The sequence below is a fragment of the Loxodonta africana genome, chromosome 4, assembly GCF_030014295.1.
Source record: "Loxodonta africana isolate mLoxAfr1 chromosome 4, mLoxAfr1.hap2, whole genome shotgun sequence".
Taxonomy (NCBI): domain Eukaryota; kingdom Metazoa; phylum Chordata; class Mammalia; order Proboscidea; family Elephantidae; genus Loxodonta; species Loxodonta africana.
Genome location: NC_087345.1, coordinates 100,395,826 through 100,411,687, shown reverse-complemented (window position 1 = coordinate 100,411,687; position 15,862 = coordinate 100,395,826). Strand labels below are relative to the sequence as shown.

Sequence of the window (15,862 nt, the reverse complement as noted above, 5' to 3'; positions counted from 1 at the left end):
TGAGTTGGAATTGATTCGACGGCAACCAACAACAACCACCATATGTATAGGAGATGGAGTGATACCATTCGTATCCTTATTCTAGGACCTAGTATGGTCTGGTCAGTAGCACACATTCATAATGTGTGCAGATGACATAACGTTGTATTTATATTTTAAAAAGAGCCCATGTGGTTTTAGCTGATGTTTTAAGAGAGAGTTCTGTTCAGAACTGCTCTTGCAGAGATTCAGTCAGTAGTTCTTTAATTCAGCTTGCTGTATCTCTGACCCCCTAGAGATGATTATCTTGGGGGAGCTGTGGTGGTGCACAGGTTTCTCTACCCCCTACCTGTTTTGTTTCCTGTCTTTTTTTTTTTTTTTTTTTTGGTGTCTTTAACACAGGAGCGTTTTTATTATGTCCCCCCCCCCCCCCATTTTCTGTTTCATACCTTCTTGAATAGATAGTAGCTTTCTGGAAAATCATGTTCTTTCTAACCAAGAACCCTAAATTTCATGATCCAGAAAACCACATCATTTTCTCAGTATTTGTGTAGCCAGCTCTTCATTTGCTCATATCTTAATTTCTCTTTCAAAACCTCAACTGTCAAGGTAGAGATTAATGTCCTACCTGTGCTGTGAAGCTTGTTTGTTTATTTATTGTTGGGACTTTGATTCAAACAATCTGTTTTATTCCTATCATGTCAGATACTGTATTGAGAATTCATTAGTTTGCAAGACATGGCCCCTAGCTTTATCATCTCTAATGATGACTTCAATAATTTTTTCCTGGCTGCTTTTTTTGTTTGTTCTATCAATCATGAATTCCTGCTGATGACTTCTGGAGTAAATACCCCCACCATGGCCAGTTTCAGGCTACCAACAGTGACTCCACTTTGGGAGTCACAGTGGGAGAAATGCACTCAGTTTGCTCTCACTACCTGATACAAGTTGGGCTCAGGCACTAGTTCACCCCTGTGAGTATCACTATTATTATCTCTTGATCTCATACACAAAGGATTTGATGCAGCTTAGAAAAATAATGAAACAGGATTAACTAAATGGCTGATGAATTTTTATGTACTAGGAAAATAAAGCTAAGACTAAAGTTAGTGGTGCATGAAATAAATGCCGTCATAAGGCTCTGAACAGGTGCTGTTGGTGAACTAAGGATTTGGCCACACCAAAGAGGAAAGAAGCAATAATAGTGTTCACAGTGTACCTTGGAGGAAAGCAAATTAGCAGCCCAGGGGTAATGTAAACTTTCTTGAGACCAGAGAGAACAGTGAGCGATGAGAGAATACTGCATCCTGAAGAGCATTCTTGTAAAAGTAGAATGGCAGTATTTGCATGTTCTTTCCTGAAACATCTTTCTGTGTAAGGTACTGGTAATGCTATGACAATTTAGAAAAAGCGTTATGTTCTGGGAGGAAAAAAAGTTAAATTGGCAATTTTGGATCTGTAATAGAAAGACTTGAAATAAGGGTTAAGGAGTTTGCATCTTACTGGAAAGATATCTGGGAGCCCCTACTAGTGTATTTAGGCTGTTTAGAAAGCTGATTCCATCTGCATCATTAAGAGTTTGCAGGTAAGGAAGCTAGCAAAATGTTTGCAAGATTCTAAATATGGGATAACTAGGGATTCAACCAAGATAGTAGCTATGGATTTGTTGATAAAGAAAATCCACATATAAGATTTAATAATAGGCTACTTGTTAAGAACAAGTAAGAAGACTACCTGCAGATAGCCATTTTAAGCCCAGGGAACTGGTAGACCATGAAAAACCTTCCCAGTGTTCTTTCTGATTTCTCATGGTGATCCATCTTCCACTTACTGAGTTTTTGTGTCCTCCTTTACCAGTTCTTTGAATGTCGACTTTATGGAGATTAGGTTAGATGCTTACAGAGATGACTAAGACATGATATGATCCCTGTCTTCAACTTTTGGTGTCTTATTTTACCACCCTATTTTCCTCATTCCTTTCTGCCCATGCTGTCCTTGGCTAGCCTCATCTTAATACTTCCATTGCTGTTGGACCCAATTAGCTTCTGGTCTTAAACAGGGATTTTCTCCTGTTATTTATTCCTCTTCAGTGGTGGTTGCTCAGGCAGCCTGACTTGAAGGCAGGGTAGGAAAGAGTTTAGGGTCACCAGCAAATGCTCAGAAGTCCCTGTTATTGTCATCGCTCCTACTCCTGGGCACAGAGGTGCTGGTTTTAACTCCTCCCTGCCCACCTTTCCCTAGAGTTCGTGCATGCTGGTGCCTCCTACAAACGGCAGAATGAAGGAAAACCAGAACGAGGTGAGTTTTGAGCTAGATTCTGATTTGGGATTGTGAAAGCGTGGGGGGCTTGGACTGATAATAGAGATTATGGGAATGGGAAAAGTATATAACTGCTCCATCAGTTGGCTGTCGGAACCAGAGTTGAACAGCAGTTCACCCAGGTAGTAGTATTTGAGGGAAGGTTTGGGCTTATTGATTGAGCTAATCATTTGAGGTCATTAATAGCTACCTCACAAGAGGTTGAGATCTGTAGACAGACCCCAGGCAGATAGGTCCTGACAGCAGTAGAATCGGGATTTCTATTTATCCTTTTTTGTGTTCTTTCTGCTGTGTCATCCTTTTTCTTTGTCGTTTGCTTCTTGCCTATCCGCCCCCCATGCAACAAACGTGTGAAGGATATATATGGATATATGATAAATCTCCTGCCCCACCCTTCAATGCTCCTTTGCTTCTGCACACTGAGAATGGTTGGAATCTGCCTAAAGTAGCCCTTACCTACTGCCGTTGAGTTGATTCTGACTCATAGCAACCCCGTAGGATTTCCAAGGCTATCAGTCTTTGTGGAAGCAGACTGCCACATCTTGCTCCCATGAAGCCATTAATGGTTTCGAACTGCTGACCTTTTGGTAAGCAGTTGATTGCTTTAACCATTGTGCCACCGGGGCTCCTTAAATTAGCCCTTAAGCAGCTAAAATCAGAGAATGTCCTAAGACTACACTCGGGGACCATACTTGGCATATCTGCAGTGCTGATGTCTTATTTGTAAAGGAAACACTAAGTAAAAGATAAATAGCAGCTTGTGAGTTTTTTTTAACGTGTCTAGCTGATATGTGCAGAATTGAGCCAGCATTTATGCTTAAATTAGCATAGCATACTGTGCTCATCTTCCTTCAAGGGATTGCTTATCTGAATAGGATGGGGAGGTCATTGCATCCTAAAGGTGGAAAAATAACTTTCATTTATTCATGTAATTTTTGAGCTGTGTCTTCAAGGATTTGAGTTAGGTAGGTCCTGAGTGTTTAGAAATGAGTAAACTATGATACGTGTTTCTCTGAGGCCTTTTGGTTTAGTGGAATAGAATAACATTGTTATAATATGATGTAGAATTTGCCAAGTGCATTGTTAATACAGTAGGGAATAGTGAAATAAACCGCATTCTTAGTTGTTTGAGGATGTAGTTATGGCTTGTAATTTTTCTTTTGATTTTTAAGGTCTTCAAGAACTTTCAAACTTGCTTAGTGTAAAAAAAAGTCTCTGATGGACCGCAATTAAAACATCCTAAAGTTATGTCTTTTTAATACTGTTGGAACTTCAGAGTTGGAATACTTAGCCTAGAGCAGGGATACTCAACCTTAGCATTATTGACATTTGAGGCTAGATAGTTCTCTGTTGTAGGGGCTGTCCTGTGCATTAAAGGATGTTTATTAGCATTGGCCTCTGTTTATTATATGCCAGTGGCCCATCAAAAATGTTTTCACACATTCCCAGTTGTCCTGGGGGATGTGGGTAAAGGAGAAGAAGCTGCAAAATTGACCCCAAATGAGAACTATTGGTCTATAGAAAGCCTTTCAGGATTTTCAGGAGATTAGAAAAAGATGTTATTCACCACTGCCCTAGGCGGTTCCCTTTGAGCCTCCAGCCCTTAAGTTGCAAGTATCTTGGCTGTAGCAGGAAGCACTTAAAGGTAGTTTTTGACTCACTAAGGCTTTGTGTAAGTTTCAAGGTCGTTTTGTCTCAGCTTTTGCTCTTGACTGCTTTCCTGGCCTTAACCCACTGTACAGTCTTGACTGGCTTCTGTGTGACTCTTGGTGCCACTTTCTCCTCTTCTCCATTGTTAATTTTTAGTTCCTTTAGCAATTGAGAATAGAGGATTTAAGCCGTACTTTGACACATATTGACAATTTAATGAAATGTTTTTCTATCAGTAACAGCTCACTATTATTAATTTTTTTAATTGTTTTTAACTGAACTCATTTTTGGTTGTTGAACCAGCTTAAGTAATATTGTTTAAATGTATTTTTTAGTTTAAGTATATTTTTGTAAGTCATGGTGTACATATAATAACAACTGTGTAGGTGTCTGAAATGACTAAAGATAAAGGTCTGTGACTTTGTCTTATACAAATTTATTTTTATTCATTTAACCAATATTTATTTATTTAGTACCAGGCACTGGATTAGTGCTTTGAATTATAACTTTCTGGTTCTTATTTTTTAAACTGCCCAGACATTTCAGGAGTACCTGCTAAATTTACTACATGCCTCTCTCCTTAAAATGAAATAAAAATTTTTTTTTTTTTTTTTTTAAGGAGCGACTTCTTATTAGCTAGTTCTCTTCGGTGAGGTATCTATATAATAACTACCCTTGAATTTTTATTGTACTTATTAAAATTCGGCTTTTAGGAGCTTGAAAGAGGAGGCATTCGTAATTTAAAAAATGCGTGTTTTGTCTTTCCTGGGATCTTCTCAGTGGCTTCATGTTTGCTAACTGGCATTGATATAGCATAGCCTGCCACATATAATACCTTTTGGTCTGGGTTATTTTCAGTTTTGGATGGTGCCAGTACTTGAGAGAAAGAAGTAGTTTTAGATAATAACAGATATAATTTAATAATGTAATGAATATCTCAGTTCTAAAGTAAGTGTATAAGCTCCTCATTAACTCAGTTACAGAATCACTCTACTTGAAAACAAATGAGCTAGAAAATTGCACTTTATATTTTCTTATATAGGTAAAGAGAGACCTGTCCAGCCTTTGAAAACTTCAAGAGATACGTCCCCCTCAAGTTCTTCAGCAGTTGCCTCATCAAAGGTTTGTGGTACTTCTAAAATCACTATAAGAGGAATTAGAAAGTAAATGAGATGGTCAGTCTAGAACAGATGCTTATATTCTTTATTGTCACACCTAATGGGGATAATTCGCCTCATTTAGAAAGTCGAATTTGAAGTAACCACAACTTAAAAGTAGCTACCAAAGTGAGCAGTTTTCTTACAGAATTTTTTACATAGGCTATGCTAAAATTAGTGCCTACTGCTGCTTTTGTTCATCTTTAATGTAATCAGGTGGGAATGAATATTCAGATGGAGCATATTTGATGGGACTGTGTTTTTATTTTGGAAAGTGGGTATGGGCAGAGACCTAACATTTCTTGTATGACTACTAAGCTCTAGATATGTTCTTCTCTTACTAAGTCATACAGAAATCTGATGGTATAAGTAGATACATATCTCCATTACACAGAAGAGTAAATAAAGACTAAGAAGTTAAATAGTTTTCTCAAGGACATAGATACTTTTCTACCATATCATTCTCATTCTTACCTTTCCAGCATCCCAAAACACACTGAAAGATGACCCATGCTCTAGTCCTCAAAAATTAAAAATTTGAGGTGTGCTGTTTCCATTGGTTTTTGCAGTTAAATGTTCTCTTCATTGATCTCACACTTTTTCTCTTTGCCATTACTGTTAAACATTTTTTTCCTCACTTCTTTTTGTTCTTCTGGTTTTTTTGTTTGTTGGTTTGTTTCTGGCTTTTCTGCAAGAGTAGACATCACTTGGCTGTCTTTGCTGGATGTTAAAGGGGAAGTTGCTTCTTTGACTGAAAAGGAGAAAGGTTTCTTAGTGACAGTGTATATTTTTGGAGCTTTCCCAGAAGTCTGAGGGTTCTAGAATGCTGGTTTTTAATAGCAAAGATTTATTGGATCTTTTGACTCTGTCTTACCATAAAAAGGGTACTTTTCCTACCTGAAGTACTGGCATGTTTTTCTTGTCAGGTGATAAATAATAACTGCCCATTCAGATCACTAGGAAAATTTTAATTTGCATATATAAAATAGTCATTTCCCCTGAAATATGATGTAATCTAAATGTAAGTTACAACATAGAACTTTGTGCTACACATGAAAATATATTGAGTGTGAAAAAACCATAATGGATTTCATATATTTTTGTCTGGCAGTTTCACGTAAAAGTTTTCATTTTTTTGCTTAGATCATTGTCTTAATATGGAATCAGAATATTAGATCTATACTCATTTTACATTTTGGGAAAGTAGGGTCCCTGTGTCTTTTTCCTGGGTTACACTGTAGCCATGGGGGGCTTTATTAATCTAGATTTCCTGATTTGGTGAAGTTTTTCTGCTAAACATTATTGTAGCCCTTATGTCGGAGTACTTTTTCAGAGTTTATTTCCTTCTGCTAGAAGTTAGTTTCAAATGGTAGTTTTTCAAGTGTCCAGGATTTAATGGCAGATAAATAGATTTAATCATGAAAGTTTTTTGCTTCCTTCTTGGCTAGAAATAACTTTTGTTTTTGTTCTATAACTTTCTCTTCAAAACATACCCAGAAAGTGGAATATAAATTCTTTTCTTGAATATATTTGTGTGTTTGTGTGCATTCTCAGTTTCTTCTTTTTTTTTTTTTTTCCTTTTTAACCTCATCTAGTCTAAATGATCCAAAGGAATTGCTGCTTAAAGGAATTCTGTGTTGAATATTTTTGAAAGCAAATAAAGAATATATCTGTTCTCCCTGTAAATTTGAAGGCTTGTGTGATCTTAAATGTTAGTGGGATATATATATACTTCTTGATGCATTTGAAGTTTAATTGCCCTTGAGAATGGTCACAGAACTGTTCTTTTGATTTTATTAGGTGTTAGACAAGCCCACTAGACTAACTGAAAAAGAACTTGCTGAGGCTGCAAACAAGTGGGCTGCTGAAAAACTAGAGAAAGCAGATGAGGGTAACTTACCTGAAATTTCTGAGTATGAGGTAAGGTATAATTTCTCCTTTATGTTTCATATCTGGAAGTTTTGTCTGGATTTTAAATTATTCAGGGGACAATATTTGTACTTTTAGTACTTTAAAATATTTGTGGGAAATATCCTCGTGGATTTTTTTATTTTTATTTTTATTGTACTTCACATGAAGGTTTACGGAGCAAACTAATTTCTCACTAAGCAGTTAATACACATATTGTTTTGTGACATTGGTTGCCAACCCTGTGACATGTCAACACTCTCCTTTCTTGCCCTTGGTTTCCCCATTTCCATTCATCCAGCTTTCCTGTCCCCTCCTACCTTCTCGTCCTTGCCCCTGGGCTGGTGTATCCATTTCGTCTTGTATGCATGGTTAAGCTATGTGTATTATTGTTTGATTTATGGGCCTGTCTAATCTTTGGCTGAAGGAAGAGCCTCAAGAGTGACTTCAGTACTCATTTAAAAGGGTGTCTGGCGGCCTTACACTTGGGGTTTGTCCAGTCTCTGTCAGATCAATAAGTTTTTTTGTGTGTGTGAGTTAGAATTTTGTTCTACATTTTTCTCTAGCTCTGACTGGGACCCTCTGTTGTGATCTGTGTCAGAGCAGTCAGTGATGGTAACTGGGCACCATCTAGTTGTGTTGGACTCAGTCTGGTGAAGGCTGTGGTACTTGTGGTCCCTTAGTCCTTTGAACTAATCTTTCCTGTGTGTCTTTGGTTTTCTTCACTCTCCCTTGTTCCAGACGAGGTGAGACCAGTAGAGTATTTTAGATGGCTGTTCTGAACCTTTTAAGACCCCAGATACTACTCACCAAAGTAGGATGTAGAACGTTTTCTTTATAAACGATGTGATGACAATTGAGCTAGATGTTCTCCGAGACCATCCTCGTGGATTTTTAAAATTTACCACACAGAGTAATAGTCTAAATATGAAAGATTCTGAATTGAGTAGTTGTATTGTGTCTGAGGGGGAGCCCTAGTGGCGCAGTGGTTGAGAACTTGACTGCTAACCAAAAGGTCAGCAGTTTGAATTCACCAGCCATTCCTTGGAAAACCTATGGGGCAATTCTCTGTCCTATAGATTGCTATGAGTTGGAATCGACTCGAGGACAATGGGTTTTGGTTTATTCTGTCTGAATGTCTCCAGTAGTTTAGGAATGTAAGGATAATATAAATACGTAGTGTAAGGAAAATTCGTTATTTATGTTTTGTAATGAGTTTTGCTGTTATTTAAAATGTCTTAGGAAATCATGCTAAGCCACTAGTCATAAACCAGTGAATGAAGAACAAAAATCTAATTAGACATAGGACCTTGGACTGTATATATTTACATTGCACGTTACACTCCATACAATTTATGTCATAAATTTCCTAAGAAATGAAATAATGCATAGTTTGGACTACCTTTGATCTTTGATGACTCTTGAGTACCAAAAAAAAAAAGCATTTTCTAATTCATAGAGAACTGTTTATAAAATATTTGAAAATAAATTGAAAAATTCTCTACAACGTATAACATCTCTAATAGGGAAAGACAGATGTTTCATGGGGAAAATTGAGCTTTTAATCAAAGCCATGTTTGATACTAGATGAATTATTTTGGCTGCATAGGCAGAGAATGTAAAAGTCTGTGCACCATGACAAATTATTTATATTTGAAGAAGAATTACTGGCTTTTCGGTATTTTTTTAAATGACTTTTATGGAAGGTCCTTTGATGAAAGGGATCCATATAAAAATTCTATATAAAAATGGATTTTATGTAAAAATTATGTACTTGCCTACAACTTTATACATAATGAAAAGATTTTTTCCAAAATAATAATGAAGACTGCTCAAAGAAAGTACAGACCCTTTCAGTGCTTACGCAAATACAGCCTTACTTTTTCAAAATGCTGATCTGTCATTTAGATATCAGTTGTTCTTGAATAGGTCAAGGTTTCCTTGTTATTGTAGCCATTGTAATAGATATTTATGCATATTATTGAGTAGATGCATCAAAAAAATCAAGCTGTCCCTCTTTGGCACTTTTCCAGCACTATTTAAAAGCATGACCAATACAGTGATGTATTTAATAGGGTCATTTTGGTTATTAATAATTTAGAATAATGGCTTTTATATTAATAATAGACATTTGTGCTTCAAAGTTGTTATTTTGGAAAACTGACACTTTTTCTTGAAGCACCTAAAAATCTCCGAAACACTGATTTTAATTTTATCTTTAATATTTCATCTTTAATTAGCAAGGCTTTATTAAGGTATATAAATTTCCCCCCCACACCTGTCATTTTGTTGATAGCTTTTAATTTTTTATAACATCTTGCTATCGACCTTTCTCAGATTTTAAATATTCCATATTCTTCCATTGCTTGAATGGGGCTTGACTCTGAATAGTCAGTGACATTGAGTCTAAAAGGACTTTTTTAACCTCCTTGTTTTTTCTCTAATATTTGCCTGGAATTTGCTAGATTTTGAATTAATGCAAGGTAAATAATCCTAAAATTTAAAAGTAGGGGCATAGGTCAAACACAGTCTTTTGTTGGACCAAAGTAAAGGTGGTGAGAGTAGAAGAGAGATTACCTTAGTATATTTGGTACTTGATATGCATCATTAATGTTGAGTAGCAGCATCAATTTCATAGCATTGTTTAAAATGTTTTTCAAATTCGTGATACTTTTTCATTCAAGAAATAATGGAGTTTGGAAATTTTTATGATACTCTTTTTTTTTTTTTTTAAGTCTCATCATACCTTAAAACATTTTGCTCAGATGGTACCATTTGTTCTCAGGCAGTTGTTAAACACTTAACTCATTTCAGTGTTCTGTGCTTTTTGGGAAATAGAATTTTGGCCTTGCTCATGTAAATTTATATCAGTTTTGACAGAATAAGTTGGAAGGAAAAAGGGCTTTGATGGTAGAAAAGAGTTTGGTTTAGTACACTTCATCCCTGTGTGTGTGCTTAAATCTCGTGTGGCAGTATTTTATTTCATATTAGTCATATAAGTATTAGTCCATTTACTTCAGGAATACTGTGTAGATTAATTTTATGAATAGAGAGAGTTTGAACACTTGGGCTTCCAGTTTATCTTCTCTTGCTACCATCAGTATAATTGTAAACGATTTGGTTGAGAGACCACATGGTTTATTGCTCTTTTCAGTTTGTACTTTTATATTTTGGGTTCTAGTGGAGCATTTCCCACAGTATTTGATGGAATAGTAATTCTGAAAGGTCTCAATGGTATACCCATTGTAAACCGCTGTTGCTGTCTAGTCCATTCTGACTCATAGCGACCCTATGAGAATTAGAATTGCCCGCTAGAGTTTCCAAAGCTATAATCTTTACGAAAGCAGACTGCCACATCTTTCTCCTACGAAGTGGCTGGTGGGTTCAGACTGTAACAGCTGCGTCACCAGGGTTTTTTCTTAATGGTATACAAAAAGAAAAAGATTCTGTTAGCTTTTGCTATTTCACCACTTTCCAGAGATTTTAATATGTTCGTTAGTAGTCTGTGAAAGGAAGATGAATAATAGAGTTTGCATGATTTACGAAACTTTTGACTATGAAATTTTTTTTACAGTATATGTTTTAGGATTAGTGTTCCAGGGGACATATTTTCAGCAAAAAACACTACTGGCTTCTCATAATTCATTTAAATTCACTATATATTAGCTCAACGTCTACATAGTCAAACACCACACTAGAAGCACTATCCTAGCAGTCAAGGAGCTTGCAGTCAGATTTTGTATAGATGTAATTTACTGTCTTTAAGCAAATGGCCATGAGAGTTTTGCTTTTGGTTATCAGAATGAAAAGTAAATTATTTGAAGGCTATTAGATTGCCCCAGTAGAACAGGTCACTTCCTGCTATAGAAGAAAATTTCTTACATTTGAATGGGGAAATGCAAATTATGTTGTTTCTATGTATAAGCTTTCTTTTTTTGCTTCAGTGCCTCAAATCACTCTGTTCCCACAGTCTAAAATGCCCATTTTCCCTGACTTGCTTTCAAATGCATATTCATTCAGTGGAATCAATAGTGTTTGAGATAATAAAACTAAAAATCTTTCTTGGTTTCACTTTACCCCCCTCCCTATTGTAAAAATTTATGCCACTTTGTATTTCACTGATGATCTTATATAATGTCTTTAACTTTTTACTTGTGTGTGTGTGATATATATATACGTAGACAAGAACTTGCCTTGTTTTCTCTCCAGTACCTTAGATAATATTCAATTAATTGAGCTGAATTTAATTACTAATGAATTCTTTCATTGCCTTTACATGTTGTTGGTTTAAGTTTTTTTTTTTCCTTGTCATTTTCCAGAAACTCAGATTTGTTCTGATGTGTTTCCTATACTCATCAATTTACATTTTGTGCATAGACCTAGAATTATGATGAAGCCTGAAATTCCTATTTTGAGTATATCTTAAACTTCAACAGTTCAGTTTTTTACACTGACTTAACTAAAATGACGTCTAGTAGTTGATGGTCTCGGGTAGTATAAATATGGAAACCCTGGTGGCGTAGTGGTTAAGAACTATGGATGCTAACTAAAAGATCGTCAGTTCAAATCCCCCAGGCACTCCTTGGAAACCTTATGGGGCAGTTCTACTCTGCTCTTTGGGGTTGCTGTGAGTCGGAATTGACTCGACGGCAGAGGGTTTGGTTTTTTGGTTTTAGTGTAATTATACCTAGTGTAAATAGTCTAACTTTGTTGGCACCCATCCAAAAATAATTCCTGTCTACTGCCAGGAAAAGTTATGCCCTTATTACTGTGTACCCATGTCCTACAGTCATGCTTCACCTATATTCCTTGTATCATTACTTTTTCTTTTCATCCGTGAATTTCAACCGTGAATTTTCTTCCCTGGTATCGGGGCAAAAAGAAGTGATTTGGGAGCTTACTAAGTGAGGGTTACAAAATAATCATATGAATGTAATGACCTGGTGTTAAAAACCTGTTACTGAAATTTATTTCTTAAATGATTCTTATGCTTTCAATTTAAACCCTTTTAAATCTGTAACACAGGCTTATATGGTTATGTCTTCCTGATCAATTGTCCCTTTTATCATTATATAGTGTCCTTCTTTATCCTTTGTGGTGGATTTAAGTCTAAAGTCTGTTTTGTCAGAAATTAATATTGCTACTCCTTTTTTGCTTATTGTTTGCTTGATATACTTTTTTCCATCCTTTGAGTTTTAGTTTGTTTGTGTCTCTAAGTCTAAGGTGTGTCTCTTGTAGGCAGCATATAGATGGATCGTGTTTCTTTATCCAGTCTGTGACTCTCTGTCTCTTTATTGGTGCATTTAGTCCATTTACATTCAGGGTAATTATAGATAAATAAGTTTTTAGTGCTGTCATTTTGATGCCTTTTTATGTGTGTTGTTGACAATTTCATTTTTCCACATACTTTTTTGTGCTGAGGCGTTTTTCTTAGTAAATTGTGAGATCCTCATTTTCATAGTGCTTGACTTTATGTTAGTTGAGTCGTTACGTTTTTCTTGGTTTTTATCTTGAGTTATAGAGTTGTTATACCTTTTTGTGGTTACCTTATTATTTACCCCTATTTTTCTAAGTAAAAACCTAACTTGTATTGTTCTATATCACCTTGTATCACTCTCCATCTGGCAGTTCAATGCCTCCTGTATTTAGTCCCTCTTTTTGATTATTGTGATCTTTTACCTATTGACTTCCATGATTCCCTGTTATGTGTATTTTTTTTTTTTAATTAATCTTAATTTGTTTGTTTTTGTGATTTCCCTATTTGAGTTGATATCAGGACGTTCTGTTTTGTGACCTTATGTTGTGCTGATATCTGATATTATTGGTTCTGTGACCAAACAATATCCTTTAGTTTTTCTTGTAGCTTTGGTTTGGTTTTTGCAAATTCTCTAAACTTGTGTTTGTCTGTAAATATCTTAATTTCGCCTTCATATTTCAGAGAGAGTTTTGCTGGATATATGATCCTTGGCTGGCAGTTTTTCTCCTTCAGTGTTCTGTATATGTCGTCCCATTCCCTTCTTGCCTGCATGGTTTCTGCTGAGTAGTCTGAACTTATTCTTTTTGATTCTCCCTTGAAGGTGACCTTTCTTTTCTCCCTGGCTGCTTTTAAAATTTTCTGTTTATCTTTGGTTTTGGCAAGTTTGATGATAATATGTCTTGGTGTTTTTCTTTTTGGATCAATCTTAAATGGGGTTCGATGAGCATCTTGGATAGATATCCTTTCGTCTTTCATGATGTCAGGGAAGTTTTGTGTCAGGAGTTCTTCAACTATTTTCTCTGTGTTTTCTGTTCCCCCTCCCTGTTCTGGGACTCCAATCACCCGCAGGTTATCCTTCTTGATAGAGTCCCACATACTTCTTAGGGTTTCTTCATTTTTTTTAATTCTTTTATCTGATTTTTTTTCAGCTATGTTGGTGTTGATTCCCTGGTCCTCCAGATGTCCCAGTCTGCATTCTAATTGTTCGAGTCTGCTCCTCTGCCTTCCTATTGCGTTGTCTAATTCTGTAATTTTATTGTTAATCTTTTGGATTTCTACATGTTGTCTCTCTATGGATTCTTGCAACTTATTAATTTTTCCACTATGTTCTTGAATAATCTTTTTGAGTTCTTCAACAGTTTTATCAGTGTGTTCCTTGGCTTTTTCTGCAGTTATCCTAATTTCATTTGTGATATCATTAAGCATTCTGTAAGTTAGTTTTTTATATTCTGTATCTGATAATTCCAAGATTGTATCTTCATTTGGGAAAGATTTTGATTCTTTTGTTTGGGGGGTTGTAGAAGCTGTCATGGTCTGCTTCTTTAAGTGGTTTGATATGGATTGTTGTCTCCGAGCCATCACTGGAAAACTAGTTTTTCCAGAAAATCCACTAAAAAAAAAATGCAGTCAGATCCCTATCAGAGTTCTCCCTCTGGCTCAGGCTATTCAGATGTTAATGAAGCCGCCTGGGGAGGGTGGGGAAGGGAACAGAGAGATAGGGGAGTAGCACCTCAGAATATAGCCAGAGTTGCTTGTCTTGCTTGGAATGACTATTATATCTGAGATTCCCGCGGGGCGCGTCGCCTATGTGTGCTGGCTGTGTGGAGATTGCCCCCGGGGGGTCTGGCCCGCTGGAGTCACGGTCAGATCCTCCGCTTCCAGCCCCACGCCCAGGGTCAAGGCTCCCCTACTGGGACGGTGCACTCTTGACTCCAAAATCAGTCGCTGCCTCCCGGGGACTTCTCGTCCCTCCAGCCGCGTGGCCGTGCCGCTCCCGAGAACCAGTTGGGCCTCCTCCCGGGGTTAGTTCAGATGGGTGGAGCAGCTCCCCGTGCTTGTGCCGTGACCGAGTGTCCCGGCTGGGACGCTGTTCTCCCCGCTCCAATACCAGTTGCTGCCTCCCAGGGACTTCTCCTACCGGCTGAGTCCCACGCCGCCCGCGCGACCCGGCTGGTCCCCTTCCCGGGGTTAGTTCAGGGGAGTGGAGCAACTGTCCGTGTTTATGCCGTACCTGCGTCCAGTCCAAATCCCTGCGGGACGGTTCCCCGGCTCGGACGCTGCTCTTTCTGCTCCAAGACCAGTCACTGCCTCCCGGGGACTTCTCCTACCAGCTGCGTCCCACGCCGCCCGTGGAACCGGCTGGTCCCCCTCCTGGGGTTAGTTCAGGGGGGTGGGGCAGCTCTCTGTGCTTGTGCCGTACTTGACTGGTACGCTGGCTCCAGGCTCTGGAAACAATCGCTGCTTCCCCGTATTAGTTCGTTCTCCGTCTCTAAATCTGTGTTTGTTGTTCAGGGTTCGTAGATTGTTATGTATGTGATCAATTCACTTGTTTTTCCGTGTCTTTGTTGTAAGAGGGATCCGAGGTAGTGTCTGCCTAGTCCGCCATCTTGGCTCCGCCCCCCCAACACAGGCTTATAAAAAAGGTTTTTAAAAAAGTAGATAGTACCTGAACGTGTCAGAAATTCAAATGGCACCAAAGTATATCCAATATTTTTCTCTCATCCTATTCCTTACCTCGCAATTATCCCTATTGAGATAACCACTTTTATAATTTTTTTTTTATAGATAGTATCCTTCCAGAGACAGTATCTGCATATGTATACATAAGTGTATATACACTCATACTCACCACCCCCCCTTCTTTTTTAACACAACTGGCAGTATATTGATAGGAAATGATCTTCAGAACCTTCCAGGAGAAAAAGTAAGGTACCTTATACAGTACATGTGAAAACCAGTTGCTGTGGAGTTGTTTCCAACTCATGGCGCTCCCATGTGTGTCAGGATAGAATAGCACATACAGATAGGCCTTGTTCTTTTTAATGATTTCTTAGTATCCCACGGTCTAGATAGTACATAATTTATTTGGCCAGTCCAGTAATGATGTATATCCAGGTTGTTTTCAATGATTTGCTATTAATGGCAACCATATCTTATTATCTGTTGCTAATGTGGTGAGTATCCATAGATTAAGTTCTGGAGGTGATGTTATTGGGTGAAAGGGACATGTGCTAAATTTTGATAAATCCTGGCAGATTACTCTTGCAAAGAAGTTGGGGCAGTAGACAGACTCCACTTTTACTGGGGAAAAGATGATATCACTTATTAGTATATATCCTCTGATTTCTCTAATTCTACAGCTGTTTGCCACTACTTCAGTGAAAAATCCTGAGTTTTTTATAAACTTGTAATAAGCACAGGCTCCTTCTTTCCTGCCCCTTAACCTGCCACCCATCTAAAATATGCAGACAGTACAATAAATGAGAGCAAACTTTACAGTTTGCTTTTTCTAAGTTGTTTTTTGGTACAAGCTACATAAAGACAGGAACTTTTGCTGTTCTGTTCATAGAGGCATCCACCATTTCTAGAGCAG

General features: G+C 37.5%; 1 protein-coding gene across 13 annotated transcripts in view; it reads left to right on the top strand.

Moving 5' to 3' along the window:
* PPHLN1 (periphilin 1) overlaps positions 1-15,862 on the top strand; it is a 163,134-nt gene that overhangs the window by 81,978 nt on the left and 65,294 nt on the right. For 9 of the 13 annotated variants that reach the window (XM_010595903.3, XM_010595921.3, XM_010595890.3 and 6 more), the window contains 3 exons: positions 2,221-2,277; positions 4,991-5,070; positions 6,906-7,025. In XM_010595903.3, coding sequence (XP_010594205.2) covers positions 2,221-2,277; positions 4,991-5,070; positions 6,906-7,025 — 257 coding nt within the window. The remainder of the gene's footprint in view (positions 1-2,220; positions 2,278-4,990; positions 5,071-6,905; positions 7,026-15,862) is intronic. The other 4 variants (XM_010595916.3, XM_003405723.4, XM_023555389.2 and 1 more) reach the window with 3 other exon arrangements.